Source organism: Gopherus flavomarginatus, chromosome 11 (genome assembly GCF_025201925.1).
Source record: "Gopherus flavomarginatus isolate rGopFla2 chromosome 11, rGopFla2.mat.asm, whole genome shotgun sequence".
Classification (NCBI taxonomy): domain Eukaryota; kingdom Metazoa; phylum Chordata; order Testudines; family Testudinidae; genus Gopherus; species Gopherus flavomarginatus.
Window position 1 is genome coordinate 19668220 of NC_066627.1, and position 21040 is coordinate 19689259.

Consider the following 21040-nt stretch of genomic DNA (forward strand, 5'->3'; position numbering starts at 1 on the left):
GGGTCAAATTTGGGGATAAACAAGACAAACCAGACTCGTGAAAGGGGTACAGTAGTCTGGAAAGGATGAGAGCCACTGCAGTAAAAAATATTACTTCACCCACCTTGTCAGATAGATAGATAGATAGATAGATAGATAGATAGACAGTGAGGGTATTGCATATGTAGTGTGATCATATTTCTTAAAGGGAAAACAAGACACCATATGGGGCTAGCTCGAGCCCCTCTCCCTCCCCTCCTCACACTAAGCTCTCCCAGGCTCCTCTCCCCTTGCGGGGCTGGGATCACTGATCACCCGAGCCCTGTCTGCCCACCGCCCGAGCCCTGCCTCCCATCCTGTGCAGGGTTGGCATGGCCACTCGCCTCCTTGCGCATTCCTCTGCCCTCCCCTTTTTGACAACAGTGTGCACATGTGTCCTGTTTGCTCTTGCCAACTGATCAAAGGGGACAAATGCCCACTTTTCCAGAAATGTCTGGACAGCCACTGCAGGGCTTAAAAAGAATCTATCCCTGCCAAAATGGGACTTATGGCCAGTGATCACTCTTCAGGTTCTTATCCTAACATCAGGCCCAGTAATATTAAAATTGCTGTTGAGTTGGGAATCCCAATGTGTTCAGTTGCAACCCTCACACTTTAGAAACCCTTCTGTATTTGTCATAATTCATTAATATGTTTAGCCAAGTTACAAACACTCTAACACAGCGAGGTAGATACAGATAGTACAGAATGTCCACCTGAACATCCATCCCTTGAAGAACAGCCTGAAATGTCAGCCATTGTCTTCCTCATCACCTGTGGCCATCATCCTGGCACAACCCGAGGGCTATGCTCTCTCTCCTCCTGCCCACAGGCTGGGATGCCACTTTTATAACATGGTGTGCCAAGGTAGTCAATAGGAGGACCGTGGGCCAAATCCACACCACCAGGTGCTTTTGAACAAGCTGTGAAATCTTTTTATTTCCTTATTATTATCATGATTGTTATTGCGGTGTGAAAAATGTTTCTCTAGAGTTTGGATCCTGACCAAGAAATTTGGACCTTGACAAAAAATAATTGACTCCCCTTGTCTTACAGGGTCCAGGCCTGCAGGTTCCTTGCCTTACTGCTGAATAAAATAACTGCTAAAGCGAGCTCTAAGGGCTGCAATCTGTGAATACTGTATGAGTCGTGTGTTTGTCTGAAATCTGACTATTGTAAAGGCATTCTTGTGTGCACATATTGGTTTAATTCAACGGCTTGGTGTTCAGGAAACCACCCAGGAAGATGGACAGTAGCTCAGATAAGAGCTCCTCTGCAAACATCATGACAATTAACTGTGATATGCTACCTTCACCTGCCTGCCCATGGGGGGCCTGCCAGACCAGCTTCCCCAAGATCAAAAGACTGAGAATGATTTCAAAAGACACACTTCCTGATTAGAGGAGAGCCTGATTTTATGGGACAAAATTGCCTCCTGACCTTCCAGAGGCTGAGGGATTCCTCAGGGAAGCTGAGCCTGCTAGGGGCTTTAATCCTTGTCTCTTACTGTGCAATGTTCCTACTATAAAGATTGAACAACACTTTGTTTTAAACAGGCTGTTTTGGGTGACTATTATCACTGCAGGTCACAGCTCCGCAAGGGGACATGCACGTCTACCGAGTCCAGTTGGATCTGCTGAGCAATCCTGGCTAGTACCCACGGAGCTGTCACCTGGGGACCTGCTCTAGGCCTGGGAGAGTCCCACGATTCCTCACCAGAGAGGCGAAGGATCATGACCTGACACCTGGGATGGGTCCATTCAGTAAGACCAGGAGATGGGGCTGAGGCTCATCTAGCCCTGAAGCAAGACAATTCTTTTCTTTTCTATCTTCTTACATTTTTGCTCTTTCTCTCTCTCTCTCTTTTTTCATTTCTTTTGGGGGATTTTTTAGTCTGTCTATCTTTTCCATTTTTTTTTTCTTTTTTTCTTCTTTTTTCCACCTTCCCCATCCCTGCTTTTTGTTTCAAAAGGAAGTTGTTGACAAATCCCTGGCTGGGATGATTTAGTTGGGGTCTTCTATGAGTTTGTGATTCTCTCAATGAACCAAACTCCTTGATGCATTTTTATTCATTCGTTTACCTCTCTTTGAAACAAGAGTAGATTAATGTGCACTAGGGAATGTTAGTGCGCGGCACCAGTGTCTACATGGACACTCCATATGTGTCACACCAGTGAAAGGTAGATTTACACTCTGGCTTGCTGCAAACTGTCTACACAAGCCCTGAGAAATGAGGCTGAGATTTTTCCAACCTTCCTTGTGGGCATTTCAACAAGAAATGGAAATAATTTTTGTTCTCAAGATGAGGTTTTTGGGGGGATGGACGGATGGGGATTGACAAAAAGCCACCATGTTCTGCTGAAAAATTCTATAGAAAAAAAAATTGTTTTGTCAAAAGTTTCCATGGCAAAACAAACAAAAAAAATACTCCAAACCATTCCACGGATGAGCCAAAACCATGTAATGTGGGTTTGAGCATTCCCTGCAAATGCTGAGGGGTTCTGAACTAGAGTTTTGCTTTCTCCCAATACAGAGGTAAGGACAGCTGTGGAATTAGGCGCTCCATCATGTGCATTCAAGTCATATATTTCTAAGTAAGGCTACAATTTAGTCACAAAGGTCACGGATCCCGTAACTTTACTGGACCTCCGTGACTTCTTTGGCTTCAGCTTTTTACTTCCTTATTATTCTCATGATTGTTATTGCGGTGTGAAAAACATTTCTCTAGAGCTTGGATCTTGAAAAAGAAATTTGGATCTTAACAAAAAATAATTGACTCCCCTTGTCCTACACGGTCCAGGCGTGTAGGTTCCATGGGACTCCAGCTGTGATTACTCCCCCCTACCTAGCCCTGCCCCCTGGTTATTTTTAGTGAAGTCATAAACAGGTCACGGCTCCCATTATTTTTGGCTGCCATGGCTAAAAGTAACCATGACAAAATCTTAGTTTTATTTCTAAGAACGAAAGAGAGACTCTAGACTGGGATTGCCCACAGACTCTAAGCATGGGCCTACGCTAAGCATGTGTTTGGTCTCATAGAAGTCAGTGGGACCATTCCAATGCAAAGGGTTAGCCACATATTTACTGTCTTGTTGGGCCAGGACCACAAACTCTCCATGCAGTGTAAGCACAGTGTGTTAGTGACTGTGAGTGACCCACACCGCTGCTGCCCCACGGACCCACCCCAAGATGCTTCCCATCATGATTAACTATAAGAACCACTATGTACCTCCAACACAGCCCCTGAGCCTTCAAGTTTCAGACCCACAGCTCTGTCATTGGAGCATCCCGGTCAGTGCTGGCTGTGGTGGGTGGGTTCCTCTCATTTTTGAATGCAGCCCCTGTAACCTTAAAGTGACTAGAACTAGTGTCGAGGCTGCTCGGATGCAGCTAATGAGACCAAGTCCCCTGTGGCAGCCCGAGCCCATTTCTAAAACTGCTAACAGTGTCTTTTGGAGAATGAGTTAGGAACCATGTCCCCCAGGGCCTCTGCCTTGTCATTCAGTGAGAGATCACTGCAACAAATGCATATAGGCCAGTGGGGACAGACTGATGAGAAAGTTCTTCAGCTGAGGACATTCGAGTGTTTTCCAAAAGATGCAAAAGCAGGAAGGCGACTAGCACAGAGAGGGCCAGAGAGCGTCTCTTACTGGGAGCGTGGACTCACTCCTCTTTCATCTTTGCTCCTGAAGCGAGTAAAACCCTCTCATTTATTTCACCAATCTCTTCCCCTCCTTTAGGCAAAGAAAAGCAAACACATATGTGTCCAGGATTCTGGCTGTCTCAGAAGACCAGGCTGAGAGACTCTGCGGGGCATGGGCAGTGTAACTTTTCTTGTACATTATCAGCCTCGGTCAAGCTAAAGCTGTGTTGGTCACTTGCTTGCCTGGTCTGAAACATCTGACTAAGCCTCAGCAGTCAGCTTTTGTGCTATGGTGCTACAAAACCAATGCCCATGACTCACTTCCTTCATGCGAGTGACTCTGTTGAGAGTATGTGAAAGGAGTTACTCATGTGTGTGTCAGGATCCTAGCTTCTTGTGCAGCAGAGACAAGCAATTTAAGCTGGATAGATAATGGGCTGGAGCCGGTCCAGAATTTTTTTTAAAAAAAATTCATTTGTAAATGCTGATTCTTCAAAAAAAATTAAACTAAACACTATTTTTTAATAAACTTTTGCCAGGAAGGTTTGAAAATTGCAACCTGAAACTAAATTTTGAAACAGTGAAAATTTTCATAAAATTTTCCACCTGGCTGTGGTAAGGGGCTGGATGGGTGGGTGAGTGGATCGATAGGACAGCTGATATTTTCTGTGAAAATAAAATATAAATTCTGAATAGACCTTCTTAGAAAATTTTAATTGCAAAAATTATTGAGGAAAGGGTGAGAATTTCAAAAGCACCAAAGGGAATTGTGGAAATAAGTTGATTTGAAAGTCGGGGCTCCTAACTCCATAATGTACTTTTGAAAATTCCCGCAGAAGACATATTATTTATCTGTTTGTTTATTATTTATGTATTTAATCAACAATAGTTCAAGATTTTTTTCTCATCCATTTTCTGGCCAACTTTATTCATCCTGAACATGTTAGGATTGGATTTTCAACAGTAGCTAGGACTATCAACAGGAACTGCTGAGCACCTCCCTCTCTTAAAAAATCATTTCCTTAGTCCACATTCCCACCCAAAACCTTTCTTGATGCAGAGTTCAGGCACCCAGCACAGCCTCACACCCTTCCAGGAGCTAAACTTCAATCTCTGAAGAGCAGGAAACAAAGTATTAAGGTACATGCCAGCCCTGCAAAATAATCTTAGCTCTGCCCCTTTTGAGTTGGCCCTAGCCACTTGGAGTGAATGGATTTAAATATGCTGGTGGGTCACTATCAGAGCAGATAACACCCTTCCAGACCTTTGGAGTGACACAAACTGAAAAATGAGAGGGCAAGTCACAAAGTAGTGCCCTTAATTTGGGGCATTTCCAAAAGCTGCTTTTAAACGAGACAGGTCTGCTCAGAAAATGATAGTCTTGGGAGATTCTGCTTTAGCTCGAATAGCACCATCTCTGAACAATTTCCCTTTGGTGAAGGATAGATCATTCAAGTCAGTGACCTCATCAGCCATCTATATAATTCATTTTTATTTTAGGTCATTAAAAAAGAAGCTATAACATAACAAAGGTATGAATTTTTCGTTCAAAAAGCAATATCAAGCACATGTTTGAATTGTGAGTCTGTGCACAGGTGTTTGTTGGGGAGTCCAGAGCTGTATTTCACAGTAATTGTTGCATGTGTTTGAAGTAAGCTTTATGTGTCTGTAAAAGTCCTCATGTATGTTTATAACAAATATGTGTTCCCAAAAATAGAGTTCCTTTGCAGTGGTGTCTATTTGCATCTGTCTGTGATTGTGTTACAGTCTCTAACTGTGTGTTTGCACCTGTATCTGTGTCTGTCTGTTAGGGATTTCTTAGGGAGTGTGTCCTTGTGTATACGTATTGCTAGTGTGTGGGTAGGGGTTGGGATGTGTGATACCTGTGACCCTTTGTCCACGTATGTTTTGATGCTCATAATTAGCAGGTTTGTTTGTTTCTGTGTGAGCAAGAAAACATTTGTGTTTATACCATTGTGTTTGTGAGTGTGCCACTAAGTCTTCCTGTTGTGTATTTGTGTCCAGATGTGTATTTCTGCCCTTGTGTCTGAGCTTTGGAAAAGATCAGCCAACATGAACAATAGCCCCATTTTAGAGATGGCGAAACAAGAAAACCAGGAACAGTACATGTGTGAGGAGGGTCTGAATTCGATGCATTAGCCATTGGGCAGCCTCATTTTCAGTGAAGCTAGCTCAGATTTACGCCAAAATAACTGAAAGCAGAATCTGCCCCATTACGTTTCAGTGGATTGTATTTTGTCCTGTGCTCCTAAAGCAACAAGTTATTGATACTTCAGGAGTCAGCCAGCTTACACTAGTGAATAATATTACTCATGTCTGTTAGTAGTGGCAGGATTCAATGGAGGATGTGAGAAACAAATTATTCATTTTCCCAGACCTGTATTTAATTTGAAAACAAAAACCTGGGACTGGTGAAAAATGCAAACATTATATTTTAATTTTTTTTGGTCAAAATTTCACATTTTTGAAAAATACCAACCCTTCTATGAGCTGAGCAAAACATTTTTACAAAATCTTTAAGAAAAAGGTATATTTTATTTAAAACTTTCACTTTTTTGAAGTTCTGATATTTTCCTCCATTGATTTTTCCCTATTGTTTGGATTTGCCTTCAGCACTTTTCATCCTATCCCTTTGCTTTCAGAGTCCCAGCTTCTCTGTAGCTTCTTAAATAACATCTACATTTTTATTTATTGAAACCTCTCTCATTTTCAGCTTCAGTTAATTAATTCTTATAAAGATGGTTCTACTTTAAATTCATCAAGGGCCAGAATGTGCCGTTCTCCCTCTCATAGTGTAGTACCTTAATCTCCAAGTAGGAATATCCATTCTGTGGGACTCTTCCTGGAGTTAGGTGCCACTCGCTAGAGGGATGAGTGGCAGATGTCTGGGTTGGGATTTTTAAAGGATTCTAAGTGGGTTGGGAACCCAAATCTAATTGAATTTCACTAGGTGCTGCTACCTGTCCACTTTAGGCCTCTTTGAATGGAACTGGTCATGGTAGTAAGCACTATACCCTGGTGATAAGTGTCTGTGGAATCAGGCCTGAACACCAGAGCTGGATTTTCAGTCAAATAAACTATTCCTGGCTACAGACTGTTCATAGCCAATATTACCGTACATGGGTTCCTTCTCCTTATGTTAGAAGGAGTTGGGTGCAGTTGACACTGGGGTATTCCTCAGGGAGCTGGTAAAAAGAAGCAGGGAGGTCAGGGCAAAGGCTAAGGGCTTCTGTTAAGATATTCTTGAGGGGGAGCTGAGGGGAGCGATAAAGGTGCTGAAGGTTCTGGTGCCAGGCTTTGGAGTTCATGGGTAAGATGGTTTCTAGTCCGATAACAGGACAAACCAGAAACCACCCAAAATTGGATCTGGACTCTGCTGCCAGTGGCCCTTCTCTTTAATTTCTAGCACTTGTTTGTGTGTTTAAAAAAATATTTTTTCCAGTGAAAGAAAAAAATGAGAGAAAATGGAGAAAACTCACTTTCTTTCCTGTTTTTATTTATTTCCTTGTACTCCTCTCAGTATCAAACAGGGGGGTGAGGCTTTTTAAAGGTTTAAAATAGGAGAGAAAGCAGCATCTTTCTTACTTGTTAACATTTTTAAACACTTTTCCAGTGGGACGGGGGAGTATAAAAACATGGGGATGTGTTTTACGTCCCAACTTTTTCTTCTTTTTAAAGTATAAAAACTTTTTTCCACTGACTTTTTGTCAATATTTCATTTTTCAAATTTTGGTTGAAAAAATGTCAGCCAGCCTTAGGTGACCCTTCCCCCCTAAATTCATCCTGCTCTGAAATCCCAGGCCTCAGACTCTGAAGCTCAAAGAGCACCTGTGTTACCTGTCACAGGACAAGGCCTTTGACAAGAAGAGAAGCAGTTCTGATCATGCTGCCTGTGATGGGGTGCTCTCACCCCACGCATGTTGGGAATGGGTTAAAATGGGTCTAAGGGGCCAATGACTCTGCCTGCTCTCACCTAGGATGGGCGAGGTCTAGTTAAAGATCAAGCCAAGCAGGGGGAGCCCAGCTGGGGAATGGAGAGTGAGCAGAGAGGAGAAGAGAGTTCCCTCTCTCTGGGAAGCAGCCTGAAAGAAGAGTAGAGCAGAGCGGTCACTGCAGGGGTCAGCTAGCAGCCGGAGTGGACTCAGGTGCCCCAAAGAACTGTGGCCTGCGTGGACCCCTTCAGATGGAGGAATGTGCCAGGGATCTGGCTAGAACAGTAGAGGCACAGCTGTGACAAGGTGGCTGCCAGCTGAACCCAGCCAGGCTGCAGGTCTGTTTAATAGACATTTCTGTTGGACTTTGGGTGAATGACTGTGAAACATGAAGGGCTGGGACACTCTTGTGGCTGGAGGCTAAAGGACAGTGGGGAAAATCAAGGCAGAAGTTGCCACACCCAGCCAGAAGTGGGCATGCTGGGGCAGCAATTTCACCATGCTCCCGTACGTACATGAGACGGAATACACCACTGTCACAGTCATAAGGGTGTGGGTATCTATGCAGGTTTCTATTGCTGACAGCTGAGATGCCTGATTTCATGTCTGTGAGAGACCGTTATGTGCGTGCACTCTAGGTGACATGCCTTGTCCTTTGCCTTTAGCATCTTTCAGGATTCAATGCACTCATCCAATGGCGAGTGGAAATCACACCACAACACCTGGCTTCATCCTCTTGGGCTTCTCCAACCTCACAAACCTGCAGGGTTTGCTTTTTGTGGTCTTCCTGGTCATCTACATGGTGATCCTGCTCGGGAATGGTGTCATTGTCTTGGTCACAGTGCTGGACTCTGCCCTTCAAACCCCCATGTATTTCTTCCTCAGGAACTTGTCCTTTGTGGAGATCTGCTACTCCTCTGTCATCCTGCCCAAGATGGCGGCTAGTTGCCTGGCAGAGGATGGAAGTATCTCATTCATCGGCTGTGCTGCCCAGACGTATTTCTTCCTTTTACTAGCTGGCACAGAGTGTTTTCTTCTGACAGCCATGGCCTATGACCGTTACGTGGCCATATGTAACCCCCTGCATTACACACACATTATGAACAGGGAGTTTTGTGCTACAATGGTATCTGGGTCCTGGCTTGTCAGCATCCTGCTACATTTTGGGCAGACGTATTCGGTGTTTTCTTTGCCCTTCTGTGGGTCTCATGAAATTAACCATATCTTCTGTGATGTCCCCCCTGTGCTGGAGCTGTCCTGCGTGGACACCTACAGGAATAAAATGGTTATCCTCATGGCAGTCCTGCTATTCCTAATCATCCCCTTTTTCTTGATAGTTATTTCTTATATTAAAATCGCCAGGACAATTTTGAAGATGCCGTCAGCCCTGGGCCGGCACAAGGCCTTCTCCACCTGCTCCTCACACCTCACTGTGGTAACTCTGTTCTATGGCTCTGCCATGACTGTGTATTTAGAACCAAAGTCAAAGGAGTCAGTGGACACCGACAAACTGCTCTCACTGTTCTACACCATTGTAACTCCAATGTTCAACCCCTTCATATATTGTCTGAGGAACAAGGAAGTGAAAGCTGCCCTAAGGAAATTAGTAGGGAGAAAATGATTCCATAAAATACACACCATGTTCCTCAGATAATGTTCTAGATTTCTCCTAAGACAACGCGGAACCCACAAGATACCTTTCTGGTTCCTCAAGAGATGCTCAAGATTTCTGAAGATATAATCTAGACCACTTGAAGAATCCACCAGACATACTGCTCATTAGTATTCATTCTAGATTACTCAAGACACATTCTAGACATCCTGAAGTACTGAAATGATTCATTCAGAGACCTTCAACATGACACATTTCATATTCCTCAAGATATAGCTTGATTTGCATGTAGAACTTCATCATGTATATTTTGAATGAAGAAAAAAATATTAGGGGAAATCTCATAACCAAAGCTTCTAAATTTAACAACCGGTTCCCGCGAACTGGTGGGAACCGGCTCCAGCTCACCACTGACCATAGCGTTTAAGCACTTTGCAACCATGGCTAGGAGTCGGAAACTCTCTGTTCAATGGATAGATACTGAGAGCGTTAGAATAGATACACTATTGTTCACATCATTTTGAATGTTGATGTTGCTTAGCTAGGCCCTGATTCAGGCACTTGAGAACATACACAAACTTTAATGGGACATGAGCATAGGTTTAAAGTTAAGCACTGATTTCCTTCACAGAGAGGCCCTAAAGTGTAGAGCCCAGAGTGTTTCACTAATCAAAGCAGAACTTAAAGATCAATATGGAAGTGCATAAGATAAAACATTCCTATAGCCATGCTATCAAAGTTAAAATGGATTAATGTAAAATATGGCATGATGCTAGAGAATAACAAGAGCTTTAGAATCACAGGATAATAAATCAAAGTCTTATCACAAGACGTTAAATTACTTCCAATTTTTTGCCCTTTTGGGTAGGTAATTTTGGTACAATGTGATCCTTGGTGGACGTCCTTAGCAACTTGCAGGATAAACTTGATCCCAGTCAAATTTCAAAACATCAGTGACTTTTCAGCCAAAAGGAATTTCTAAACACAGAAATTATTTTATTACTGAAATGTCCATTTAACCCTAAGTTACCTTCCCAGATAATAAGGAAAAGGTTGACATGAAATGTTTTGCTGTTATCAAAACAAGAACGTTGAAACAAATTGTTCCAAAATTTCCATCTAACATTCTGTGAGACTTAACACGTCCTCATAAAAAAAAAATAATTTTGTCAAAGCAGCATTTTCTTACAGAAAACGGCTTAACAAAATTTTGACCAGCTTTAAAAATAACTAAAGGTGTGCGTGCCAATTGATTGGGTACTTCAGTAGCATTTTGTGTGTGGCCTCAATAGTGCGTGTGGAGGGGAGCGCACGTGTGCATTCGCACACACGTACTTGCTTGGTGTAATTGGTGATGACAAGATGAAATTGTGGAACCAGAACGTGGGAATCAAAATTGTTTAGCCACAGAGTTACTATTGTCCTGAATCAATCCGGGAACAAACCTGAGTGAAAACACCAGTCTACCCTGATATAGCGCTGTCCTCAGGAGCCAAAAATATCTTACCATGTAATAGGTGAAACCACGTTATATTGAACTTGCTTTGATCCGCCGGAGTGCGCAGCCCCAGCCCCCCAGGGTGCTGCTTTATCGTGTTATAGCCAAATTCCTGTTATATCCTGTCACGTTATATCGGGGTAGTGGTGTATTTGGTACAATAACAGCCAGGTACCTCACATGATCTGGGGCAATCAATGTATGTAACAATAGAGAGGAAACAAGGGAAGATTCTTCTCTGACATACCAAGTAGCTTAATGCATCACAGGAAGTGAGGAAAAAAGGCCTCTCTAGAAAGGTGAGGCTGTTCTTTTATTGCAAAACTACCCAGAGGACTGTCCATCTGGTTTAACATACTGCACAGTTGGTTAAAATCTGATGATGTCTCTCCGTTCTTAACAATTCTAGATTTTAATTACCCCACCTGAGTCTTGGATTGTGTTGAGGTTAAAGCAGGTCAAAAAATGTCGCCAAAACATTTATTTGTCCAAAGAGTGACTTTTTAACTAAATGGAAATTCCCATAAAAAATGTTGTTGTTGTTGTTGTTTGGGGGGGGATTGTGATATCTTATTTTGTTTGATATCTAAAATTCTCAACAGTAAATTGAATTTTTTCTGGATCTATATTGAAAATTTTGGTTTTCATTTGTTGAAATCATACATATTGATCTGGGGATTTTTTGTTTTTCAATTAAAAGTCATTCTCCAACTCTTTCCCCCATCTAGGGTGACCAGACAGCCAGTGTAAAAAATTGGGATGGGGATGGAGGGTAATAAGAGCCTATATATGAAAAAGACTCAAACATCAGGATTGTCCCTATAAAATCAGGACATCTGGTAACCCTATCCCTAGCCCCCTTTTTCTGTTCAGCTGTAATATGATATTCTGGCTCTGTTCTGTGCTAAGTCTTGTTTTTAATTATATCATCTTGGTTTTGGATTGTGCTGAAGTGAAATCTCTGGTATGTTCAACATCCTCTCACTCGGATGGGGGTCAGTTGATGAAGTGTTTGGTTGAGCCAGTCTTCTGACCCAACTTAGCTGTGTTTGAGCATCATCAAGGGCCAGGGGTGGTGGAACAAATTATATAGTGGGGGTGCTGAGACTCATTGAACCAAACTTCAAATCCTGAATATAAAGGAAACCACTTCAAGCCAGGGGGTGCTGCAGCACCCTCATCACCCATAGTTCCAGAACCTATGTCAGGGGCTCCCTAACTTGCTACCCCAGTTGGCTGACCTACCTCAGAACCAGTGGAGGGATTTGAACCTGTGTCATGGCAGCAAGCCTACATAAAGTAATGGCTCTCCAGCCAACCTGCAGACTTAGTGGAACATAAGGGCCAGCTCCATTCTCCCTTCCCACACCATGAACATTTGTAATATGCTGGCATTGGAGCATGGTCTCGCTTGTGGATGCAGCCTCAGAAAGACTAAAGAGTCATCCCAGCTACCAGCCTAAAGTTATTTCCTTTAGCTCCAGTGACAGACGTGTCTGTCCATGGTTTTGTGTGTAGTCCCAGCTCCCTGTACTGATGGGTTTTGTGGATTGTGTGTGATGACTTCCCCCTGAGCTTCAATGGAAGAGAACAGGACCAACTGACACATGAAAATGTTACTTGTACAGTTTTCAGCCAGTGAGTTGTCGTGAATTGTTCACCTTAACTATTCCTTATTTGTGATTGGTCACTGACTGCATGCAGCTAATTGCTTCACTCTGATTGATAAATAACCAATCAATTGCTGGGATGAACTTCCAGTAACTAATCATCTGCGCTAAACCCCCTGGAATTTCTAGGATTTACAGACACTTTAATGAATCCACAATGGTTAGCTCAACAGTCGTAAAGAACTAACATCCCAAGCAGAAGCAGACAGAGGAGCTGGACCATTTATTTATAGGTTTGCTCACTTCTCTCATTAGCCAGCCAATATGGCACAACAGCCCTAATTTGTACATAATCACTTTTCTGCAGAGTGTCGCTATTCCTTGTTTTACAGAGCCCACCATGCTGAGAGATGCTATAAGAGAGCCGAGTTGGTGTGCCAAACACCCTGTCTTTTAAATCAAACAATCTGTATAAGATACACATGTTCTCATGTCCAGGAAGCATAGTTATGGGCAGAGTCAAAGACTTTACAGCTGCACAGTGCCATTCAACCAGCTGTGGTTATTTCTTATTTACAAGCCAGCAAATGAAAGGAGAACTGGGTCCATTTAATGGCAATGGAGTTACTTACACTGGTGTAAATCAAGAGTAACAGAGGAGGCTCATGCAAGAGTGGTGAAAACCAGGTTCACAATAGTTTTAGAAAACACTGGAAATGAGCAATGACCTCCCCCTGCCCCCAATGTCCCACAAATAAAAGTCACTCTTCACCCACACCATATGAGGAAGGAAGTCTGTCTTACTATTGACTTTCTGAGTGCTCTCCTCACCTCCTTGTTCCTTAGACTGTAAACAATGGGGTTGAACATGGGCGTCACCACCGTGTAGAGCAGAGAGAGCAGTCTGTCACTACCCAGAGAATAGACTGACTTGGGCCTCACATAGATGAACGTGACAGTCCCATAGAAGAGAGAAACCACAATGAGGTGTGAGGAGCAGGTGGAGAAGGCTTTGCGCTGGCCCGCAGCTGAGGGCATCCTCAGGATGGCAGAGAGGATGAGGATGTAGGACAAGAGAATGAGCAAAAATGGGATGAAGATAAAGACCACTGTCACTATGGCAACAGCAGCTTCATTCTTGCGGGTGTCTGTGGTGGCCAGTCTGAGCACAGGGAGAACGTCACAGAAGAAATGGTTGGTAGTATTAGACCCACAGAAAGGCAGAGTAAATATTGAAGCTGTTTGACAGAAAGCCACCAAGGTACCAATGGTCCAGGAACCAGCTGCCATCTGAGCGTAGACTCTCTGGCTCATAACAAAGGTGTATTTCAGGGGGTGGCATATGGCCACGTAGCGGTCATACGCCATAACGGAAAGCAGGCAGCACTCTGTGATGCTGAAGAGAATGAAGAAGTACATCTGAGTGCTGCAGCCCGCAAAGGAGATGGTCTGGGTCTCTGACAGTAGGTTCAGCAGCATCTTGGGGATCACAACCGAGGTATAGCCAATTTCCAAGAAGGACAAGTTCCTGAGGAAGAAATACATCAGGGTGCAAAAAGCCCAATCTGTCACTGTGACAATAACTATCAGAGAGTTACCCAGCAGGGCCACCATGTAGAAGGTGAATACCACCACAAAGAGCAGGACTTGCAGTGCCTGGAAATCTGAGAACCCCAGGAACACGATATCTGTCACACAGGTCTGGTTGCTTTTCCACATCTCTTCAACTTACTTGACTCATGCAGAGTCCATGGAGACTGCAAAGAATGCAAAGAAATTTACAGGTGTTAAATGTTTTTGTGGGAAGATAAATTGATGGTAGTGGACAGAGGTGGATTGGCCAGCAAGTCCCCACTCTATACACCCGCTAGCTTACTGGAGGTTTCATAATACATATCTGGCATCAATTCTAACTTTTAACATCCTGAAAAATACCCCTTTGATATTTCTGAGTAGGAAGCTGGAATAACCAAAGAAGATTCTGTCCCTACACAATCCATCACAATTTTAACACTGAATCATAAGAGTATTTCTCTTTTTTTAAACTGCAGATCTCAAAGCAGTTGACAAAGGTGAGTACGTACCATTATCTCCATTCTGCATATGAGCAAGCTGATGAAGAGTGAAAAGATGTGATTTTTCTAAGGTCTCACAGCAGGTCAAAGGAAAAGCTCTGATTAAATTCTTATTCACTAGCCCACCCTGGCTCCCCAGGAAAGAGCCTACCCCAGTGCCTTGGGAATCTAATCCATGATTTGTTCTAAGCAGAAAAGATTCAATTTTCCAAATTTTGAGTTTTCAATATTTTTTGCTCATAAATCCAATTTTAGATTTAAACAGAAAAAAGAAAAAACTCATAAAAAATCATTCATTTTTTCTGCATCTTTCAGACACCTCCAGTTCCAAGTTTGTCTGCTGAAGTAGCTCTTTTGCAAAGCACAGGGCATCAGGGGAGCTGCAGTATGGAGATCTTCAGTATGAACCTCCATCCAAAAGCAAAGTGGGTGCAGCAAACAGATCCCTCACAACCCAAGTCACCAATAACTTCCCTCTCTCTGACACCTTCACGAGGCACTCAGAGTTCATCCAACCAACACTTTTAAGAGAAGATGTGTCAATCACTGACCAGGAGATTAGATAGATAGATAGATACCTTACAGGAAGGTTTATGGAAACCTGTGCAATAAAATAAAATGGTCTAATTCTCCCACTGCCCTGTCTGCTGTGTTGTCTTGAACACCTGAGCAAAGAGAATTCAAAGTGGCTTCAAAAGGCTGGAAGCTGAAGCTAGACAAATTCAGACTGGAAATCAGCCATACGTTTTGTAACCATCAGGGTAATTAACCATTGGAACAATTTACCAAATGTTGTGGTGGATTTTGCATCACTGGCAATTTTTAAATCAAGACAGGATGTGTCTTTAAAAGAAACAAGGCCATGTAAAAACTCTCCATTCATTCACACTGGTAGTTGCATTTCACCCCTGCTTTGCACTCTTTTGCACACTTGTGAATGGTGACTCAAGGTGCAAAGCAACTGTGAATAGGGTCTCCTACATCCTCTTCCCTTTGGAAAGGCATTAGGTTGTCTCTAAGGTAGTTCTTTGTCCTAGCATCACAATAGGCGGAGCACTACGAGGGCACTGCAACATTGTACGCTCTCTGACACTTCCCTCACCGTTGCTCAAATGCTGAAGCTCACTTGGGATTCAGGCAAAGTCAGCGAGAGCTTGGAAGGAGTAAAGACTGGATAAAAACTGAGTAAGCTGCTCAAGACTTGGTGTCTTCCTGAGTCTCTTTCCAAAATATGTCATATGCCAGCCAATCATGTATATGTTTTTATTGAACTTTATGCTGGTGAGAGTGAATTTCTGCCATCAGCCAGAGAACAGAAAGCACACAGAAAGCAGCCGTGAATGATGCTTCACTCTCCCAATACCCATAGGGTATTTGTTCCATAGGGGACAAAACAAATCTTATTGATATTTAAACCACCATAGGACCTACAGGGCCCATGCAGAATAACAGCCCCATTGGGCCAGGTGCTGCACAGACATAGTGAGAGGCAGTTCTTGCCTCAGTGGGCATGTTAATCTGAATACAGAAGCCAGACAATGAACTACTATTTACAACATATTTCAGATAGGAAAACTGAGGCACAAAGTGACCGAGGGTGAAATTTTCTGAAGGTGCCTAAGGGCCAGATTTTCCAAGGTATTTAGGCCCCTGCTGGGAATTTCAAAAGCACCCAAGCAGGCTAGGAACCTACCGCCAGTGAAATCAATGAGAGTTATGCAGCTAATGTATTCAAACACTTCTGAAAATTCCACTAGGAGTCTGTCTGCATCTTCAGGCACCTAAATAATGTTGCCAATCTGTCCTGTAGACACGGAGGAGCCTAGATCTTTTTGAAAGTCAAGGAGATTTAGGCTCCTAAATTATTTTGGTGCTTTTAAAAAAATGTCACTTTGCCCAGGGTCCCAAAGCGAGGGATTGAAGCCACCTTGACTGCTTTCACCATGAGATTACCTTTGCTTAGCAAGCGGTGAGATTGAGGGCTTCATCCTTGAGGTTCTTCATTTCCAGCATCTTCCATTGCTCTTATCTGGGCTGGTGAGTGGTGAACCAACACAGCCCTCCCCACTTAACTCACCCTCCGCCAAGCCAAGGAGCCTTTTGTTGCTTAATCTCTGATTTGTAATCTTTGTTATGGACAAACTTTTCAAATCACAGCAGCCTCTGAAGCAATGACGGAGCTTCCTTGGCACTAGTGGGCTGGGGTTTTCAGAGCAAAGTCAACGGGATCTGGACACCTAACTCGCTAGGCAAACGCCAAACTCTGAGATGAAAAATTTGTTTCCTCGTGCTTGTGTTACTGATGCTGAGTACCCGGGAATGGAGTGAAGAGGAGCTTTTAAACTCTCCCTAAGATCCCCAGAGAATGTGATGGCCAAAATAGAGCAGGTGGCTTGTCCCTCAAGTATGTGACCCACCAAACAGGCTAATAATGCTCTTCTTGTTTGTTTGCTCCAAATTAGTGTTAGGGGAGAAGTGCTGTATAGCGCAATCAATATCCATCAGGGGCAAGATGGAAACGGACTCAGGGGAATTCGGACTTTATAAGCAATTCAATCTTTGCCCACTCTGTTTAGCGTTCTAACAGAGTGTAAGCGTGTGCTGTCGGGGTTCGCCCCTCTTTAGGGCGGCTGGGAGCCAGGCCGCCTCACTAACTGGAGCAACAAACATCAGCTCAGGGGTCAGGCCCTCAGGCAGGGGCTGAGCAAACAGTTCAGTCTATTAAGCCTAGGCCCTAGGTCAGGGCGGAGCACAAACAATAGTTCAGGGGCTCAGACCCTCAGGCAGGGGCTGAGCAAACAGTTCAGTATACTAAGCCCGGGCCCTAGGTCAGGGCGGGGCAACAAATAACAGTTCAGGGCTCACGCACTCTCGGGTCCATACTACTTTCCACGGGCTATCCTTGGTCAACAGTCCAGTCAAGGGGGCCGCAATTGTAACAAATTGGGGGATGAACCGCCAATAATAGCCGGCCAGTCCCAGGAACTGGCATACGTGGCATTTTGTGGCCGGCGGTGGGCAGGTTGCAATGGTCTGAACTTTTCCCACAAGGGGTTTTACCTGTCCATTCCCTGTGGCATTCCCCAGGTAGGTCGTTTCTTACCAGCCAATGTGGCACTTCTTTGGGTTGGCAGTTAACCCGGCTGTCCGCAGGGACCTCAGGACTGCTGCTACCCGCTCTAGATGGTTCTCCCATTGGTGACTATAAATAATGACATCATCCAGGTAGGCAGCAGCGTAGACACGATGGGGCTGGAGGAGGCAGTCCATCAGCCGCTGAAACGTGGCTGGGGCCCCATGGAGGCTGAAGGGCATCCGCGTAAACTGATACAGACCCGTAGGGGTGGCAAAAGTGGTCTTCTTCCTGGAGGCCGGCTCGAGGGGGATCTGCCAATATCCCTTGCTCAGATCAAGGGTGGTAATGTAGCAGGCCTCTCCCAACCAGCTGAGCAGTTCACCTACCCGGGGCATCAGATACGCATCGAACTTTGAGATGGCATTGACACATCTTAAATCGATGCAGAACCGTTGGGTGCCATCGGGCTTCAGTACCAGCACTACCGGGCTGCGTCATTCGCTTTGTGACGGTTCGATGACTCCCAGGTCCAGCATGGCCTGTACTTCCTCTTCGATGACCTATCGCATGTGATATGGCAAGGGCCTGGTCATGCCCCGGATCACCACCCCAGGCTCTGTCTGAATGGTGTGCTGGACGAGGGTGGTGTATCCCGGTTGGGTTGTGAAGGTGCGAGGGATACACTGGGTCTGTTTGAGTTGTTCCTCGGTCAGTGTCTCTCCAAGCTGGGGCCCTCCGAGGTCCTCCGAACATGTTATCTGGGGACCCAGCTCAGGTTCCGGCAGGTATGGATTAATTAAGAGTCCCTCTCGCTCCCGCCAAGGTTTGAGAAGGTTCACATGATAGCGTTGCCTTTTCTTGCGCCAGTCGGGCTGGTGGATCTCATACGTGACAGGCCCAATCTTTCGGACCACCTCATAAGGCCCTTGCCACCGGGCCGGAATCTTTGATTCGCTTGAGGGGAGGAGGAGTAAAACCCGATCTCCGGGTTGGAAGTTGCGAGTCCGGGCATCCTGGTTGTAGGTCTGTGTCTGAGCTTCTTGGCGGCCTTCAAATTCTCGTGTGCCAGGGCCCTAGCCTGCGTAAGACGCTCCTGGAGCTGGAGTACGTATTTTAAGAGGCTCTAGGCGGGTGACGGGGCTTGCTCCCATGTCTCCCTCATTAGGTCCAATAGGCCCCCTGGGCGACGACCGTACAGTAATTCAAAAGGGGAAAATTTTGTAGATGACTGAGGAACCTCCCGAACCGCCAGGAGCAGAGGTGGAAGTAACTGGTCCCATCGGCCGAGATCTTCTTGGGGGATCTTGCGCAGCATGTCCTTAAGGATCCGGTTAAATCGTTCGACCAACCCGTCGGTCTGGGGATGGGAGATGGACATACGTAGCTGCTTGATCCCCAGTAGCTCACACACCTGTCGCAACAGCCAAGAAGTAAAGTTGGTGCCCTGGTCTGTGAGAATCTCCCGGGGCAGGCCTATGCGGGCGAAGATCTTCACGAGCTCACCTGCGATACTGTGGGCAGTGAGGTTTTGGAAGGGTATTGCCTCGGGGAACTGGGTAGCATAATCCACCATGACCAGTGTATACTGAAACCCGGCAATGCTTTTGGGGAGAGGCCCCACTAAGTCCATGGCCACACGCTTAAAGGGGGTTTCGATCAAGGGTATGGGGAGCAGGGGCGCCTTTGGGGTCTGTGCAGGAGCAGCCAACTGGCAGTCTGGGCAGGACTTATAGTTTCTTACCTCCTGGTGTATGTCCGGCCAGAAGAAGCGCATCAATATCTGGGACAGAGTCTTCTTGTGGCCCAGGTGTCCAGCCGCCGGGACGTTGTGGGCTAGTTTCATGATGACTCGCCAATGGCATTGGGGTACAAGGAGTTGGGCCTGGGACTCCCCCATGCGGGGGTCCCTCTCCACCCGATAAAGGCGCTCCTTATGCAGTTCAAAGTGTGGCCACTGGGCCTCCCGGTATGGATCAATGACGGTGCCATCGACCGTGGTCAACTGCTCATACACCTGCTTGAGCGTGGGATCGGCCCTTTGATCACGGCAAAAGTCAGTGTGAAGCGAGGGCTCCCCAACAGCTTCCGGGGGAGAGTCCTCCGATTCTCGCATTGGTTTGGTAGGGTCGAGTGCTTCCCCTTCTCCGGTTTCGGGGGGTCTCCTTCCAAGACTGGCGTGACCTTCGGGCGTTCCCCGGTGTTGCAGCACAGGACTTCTGGGAACTCCTGCCAGTCCCGCCCCAGGATCACTGGATATGCAAGGTGCAGGGCGAGACCCACCACCATCGGTCGGGTAACCCGTCTACTGTTACCTAGGCTCAAGTACTGGGGTAGAATCGTATGTTCCCGTGGATAAACTGCAACTGGTTCATCCCCAGACGGGCATCGGCCTGGGAGCTTAAGTTTTGGCAGTTCAGTGTCTGGCCACAGCCTAAATCAATGAGGGCCACCGTTGGGTAACCCTCAATGACCACTGGCACTGTGATCTTGGCGCCTTGTGGAATTCAGGCACGGGCTTCCCCTGAGCAAACCTGGCCAAAGTTGCACTCCATCGCTGTGCAGTCCTGTTGTAAATGGCCATACTCCCTGCAGGAAAAACAGGGCCCAAGATCTGCCCGTCCCAGCCGTGGACGTGTTCCTGCGGCTCCCCTGGGAGGGCTCCGGTTGACCCCTCGAGCGACTGGAGAAGGTGCTGGAGCTTGTCACCCTGGGGCCTCCACTCAACGGGTCCGGGGCTCTGGGCCCCACAAGGAAACTTGTGAGTCAATCCAGGCAGGCGTCCCCCTCCTCTCTGGGCTAGAGCACCCAACCGGGGGGAGGCTACTCTAATTGTCAGACCCACCAGTGCCTCGGCGGCTAGAAAGTCCTCCAACAGGGTGATGGCGGCGTCTAGCATCGCAGGCCGATGACAGAGGACCCAGGCCCTTCCTCACGGCGGGAGTATGTGGACAAATTGTTCCAGCACAATTTGTTCAGCGAGCAACTCCGGAGTTCGTCTTTCGGGCTGCAGCCACCGCTTGCACGCCTTCCTTAGCTCCTGAGCCACCATCCGGGGCCTGGCCCCTGTGGGGTAGGTCAAGCTCTGAAACCGCTGCCGGAAGTTTCCGGACTCATGTCCAGGGCATCAAAAATTGCCGCCTCTACTTGGCTGTAGTCCCATGCTGCATCCGTGGACAGGCCCCGATAGACCATCTGAGCGGTCCCAGTCAGGTACGGGGCCAGGAGGATAGCCCATTGGTCTGGAACCCAACCAGCGACGACTGCCACCCGTTCAAATGTTACGAGAAAGGCCTTCGGGTCATTGTTGGGGCTCATCTTCATTAGCCAGATATGCAGGGTGTTGCCGGGTGGTGCCAGGGGCCCCACCGACTGGGGCTCGGCGGGATGGGGCAGTAATGTCGCCAGCTGCTGCAGGCATTGTTGCTAGTGGTCCCTGTTCTGGTATCCCAGTTCCACGATCAGCTGTTGCTGTTGTGTCTCAAGCTGCTGGACCAGTTGCTGCTACTGCTGGAGCTGGGTGGCGGCCTGCTGCTGCTGCTGCTGAAGCTGGGCCGC

General features: G+C 46.0%; 2 protein-coding genes across 2 annotated transcripts; one reads left to right on the forward strand and one right to left on the reverse strand.

Moving 5' to 3' along the window:
• Positions 1–8245: 8245 nt before the first annotated feature.
• On the forward strand, positions 8246–9235 carry LOC127031140 (olfactory receptor 10AG1-like). The gene has a single exon (XM_050917911.1). It carries the CDS (start codon positions 8258–8260, stop codon positions 9233–9235), a length of 978 nt encoding a protein of 325 aa, XP_050773868.1. The 5' UTR covers positions 8246–8257.
• A 3867-nt stretch (positions 9236–13102) lies between these two features.
• On the reverse strand, positions 13103–14053 carry LOC127030967 (olfactory receptor 10A4-like). The gene has a single exon (XM_050917646.1). The coding sequence runs from the start codon at positions 14051–14053 to the stop codon at positions 13103–13105; it is 951 nt and encodes a 316-aa protein (XP_050773603.1).
• Between the last annotated feature and the right edge of the window lie 6987 nt (positions 14054–21040).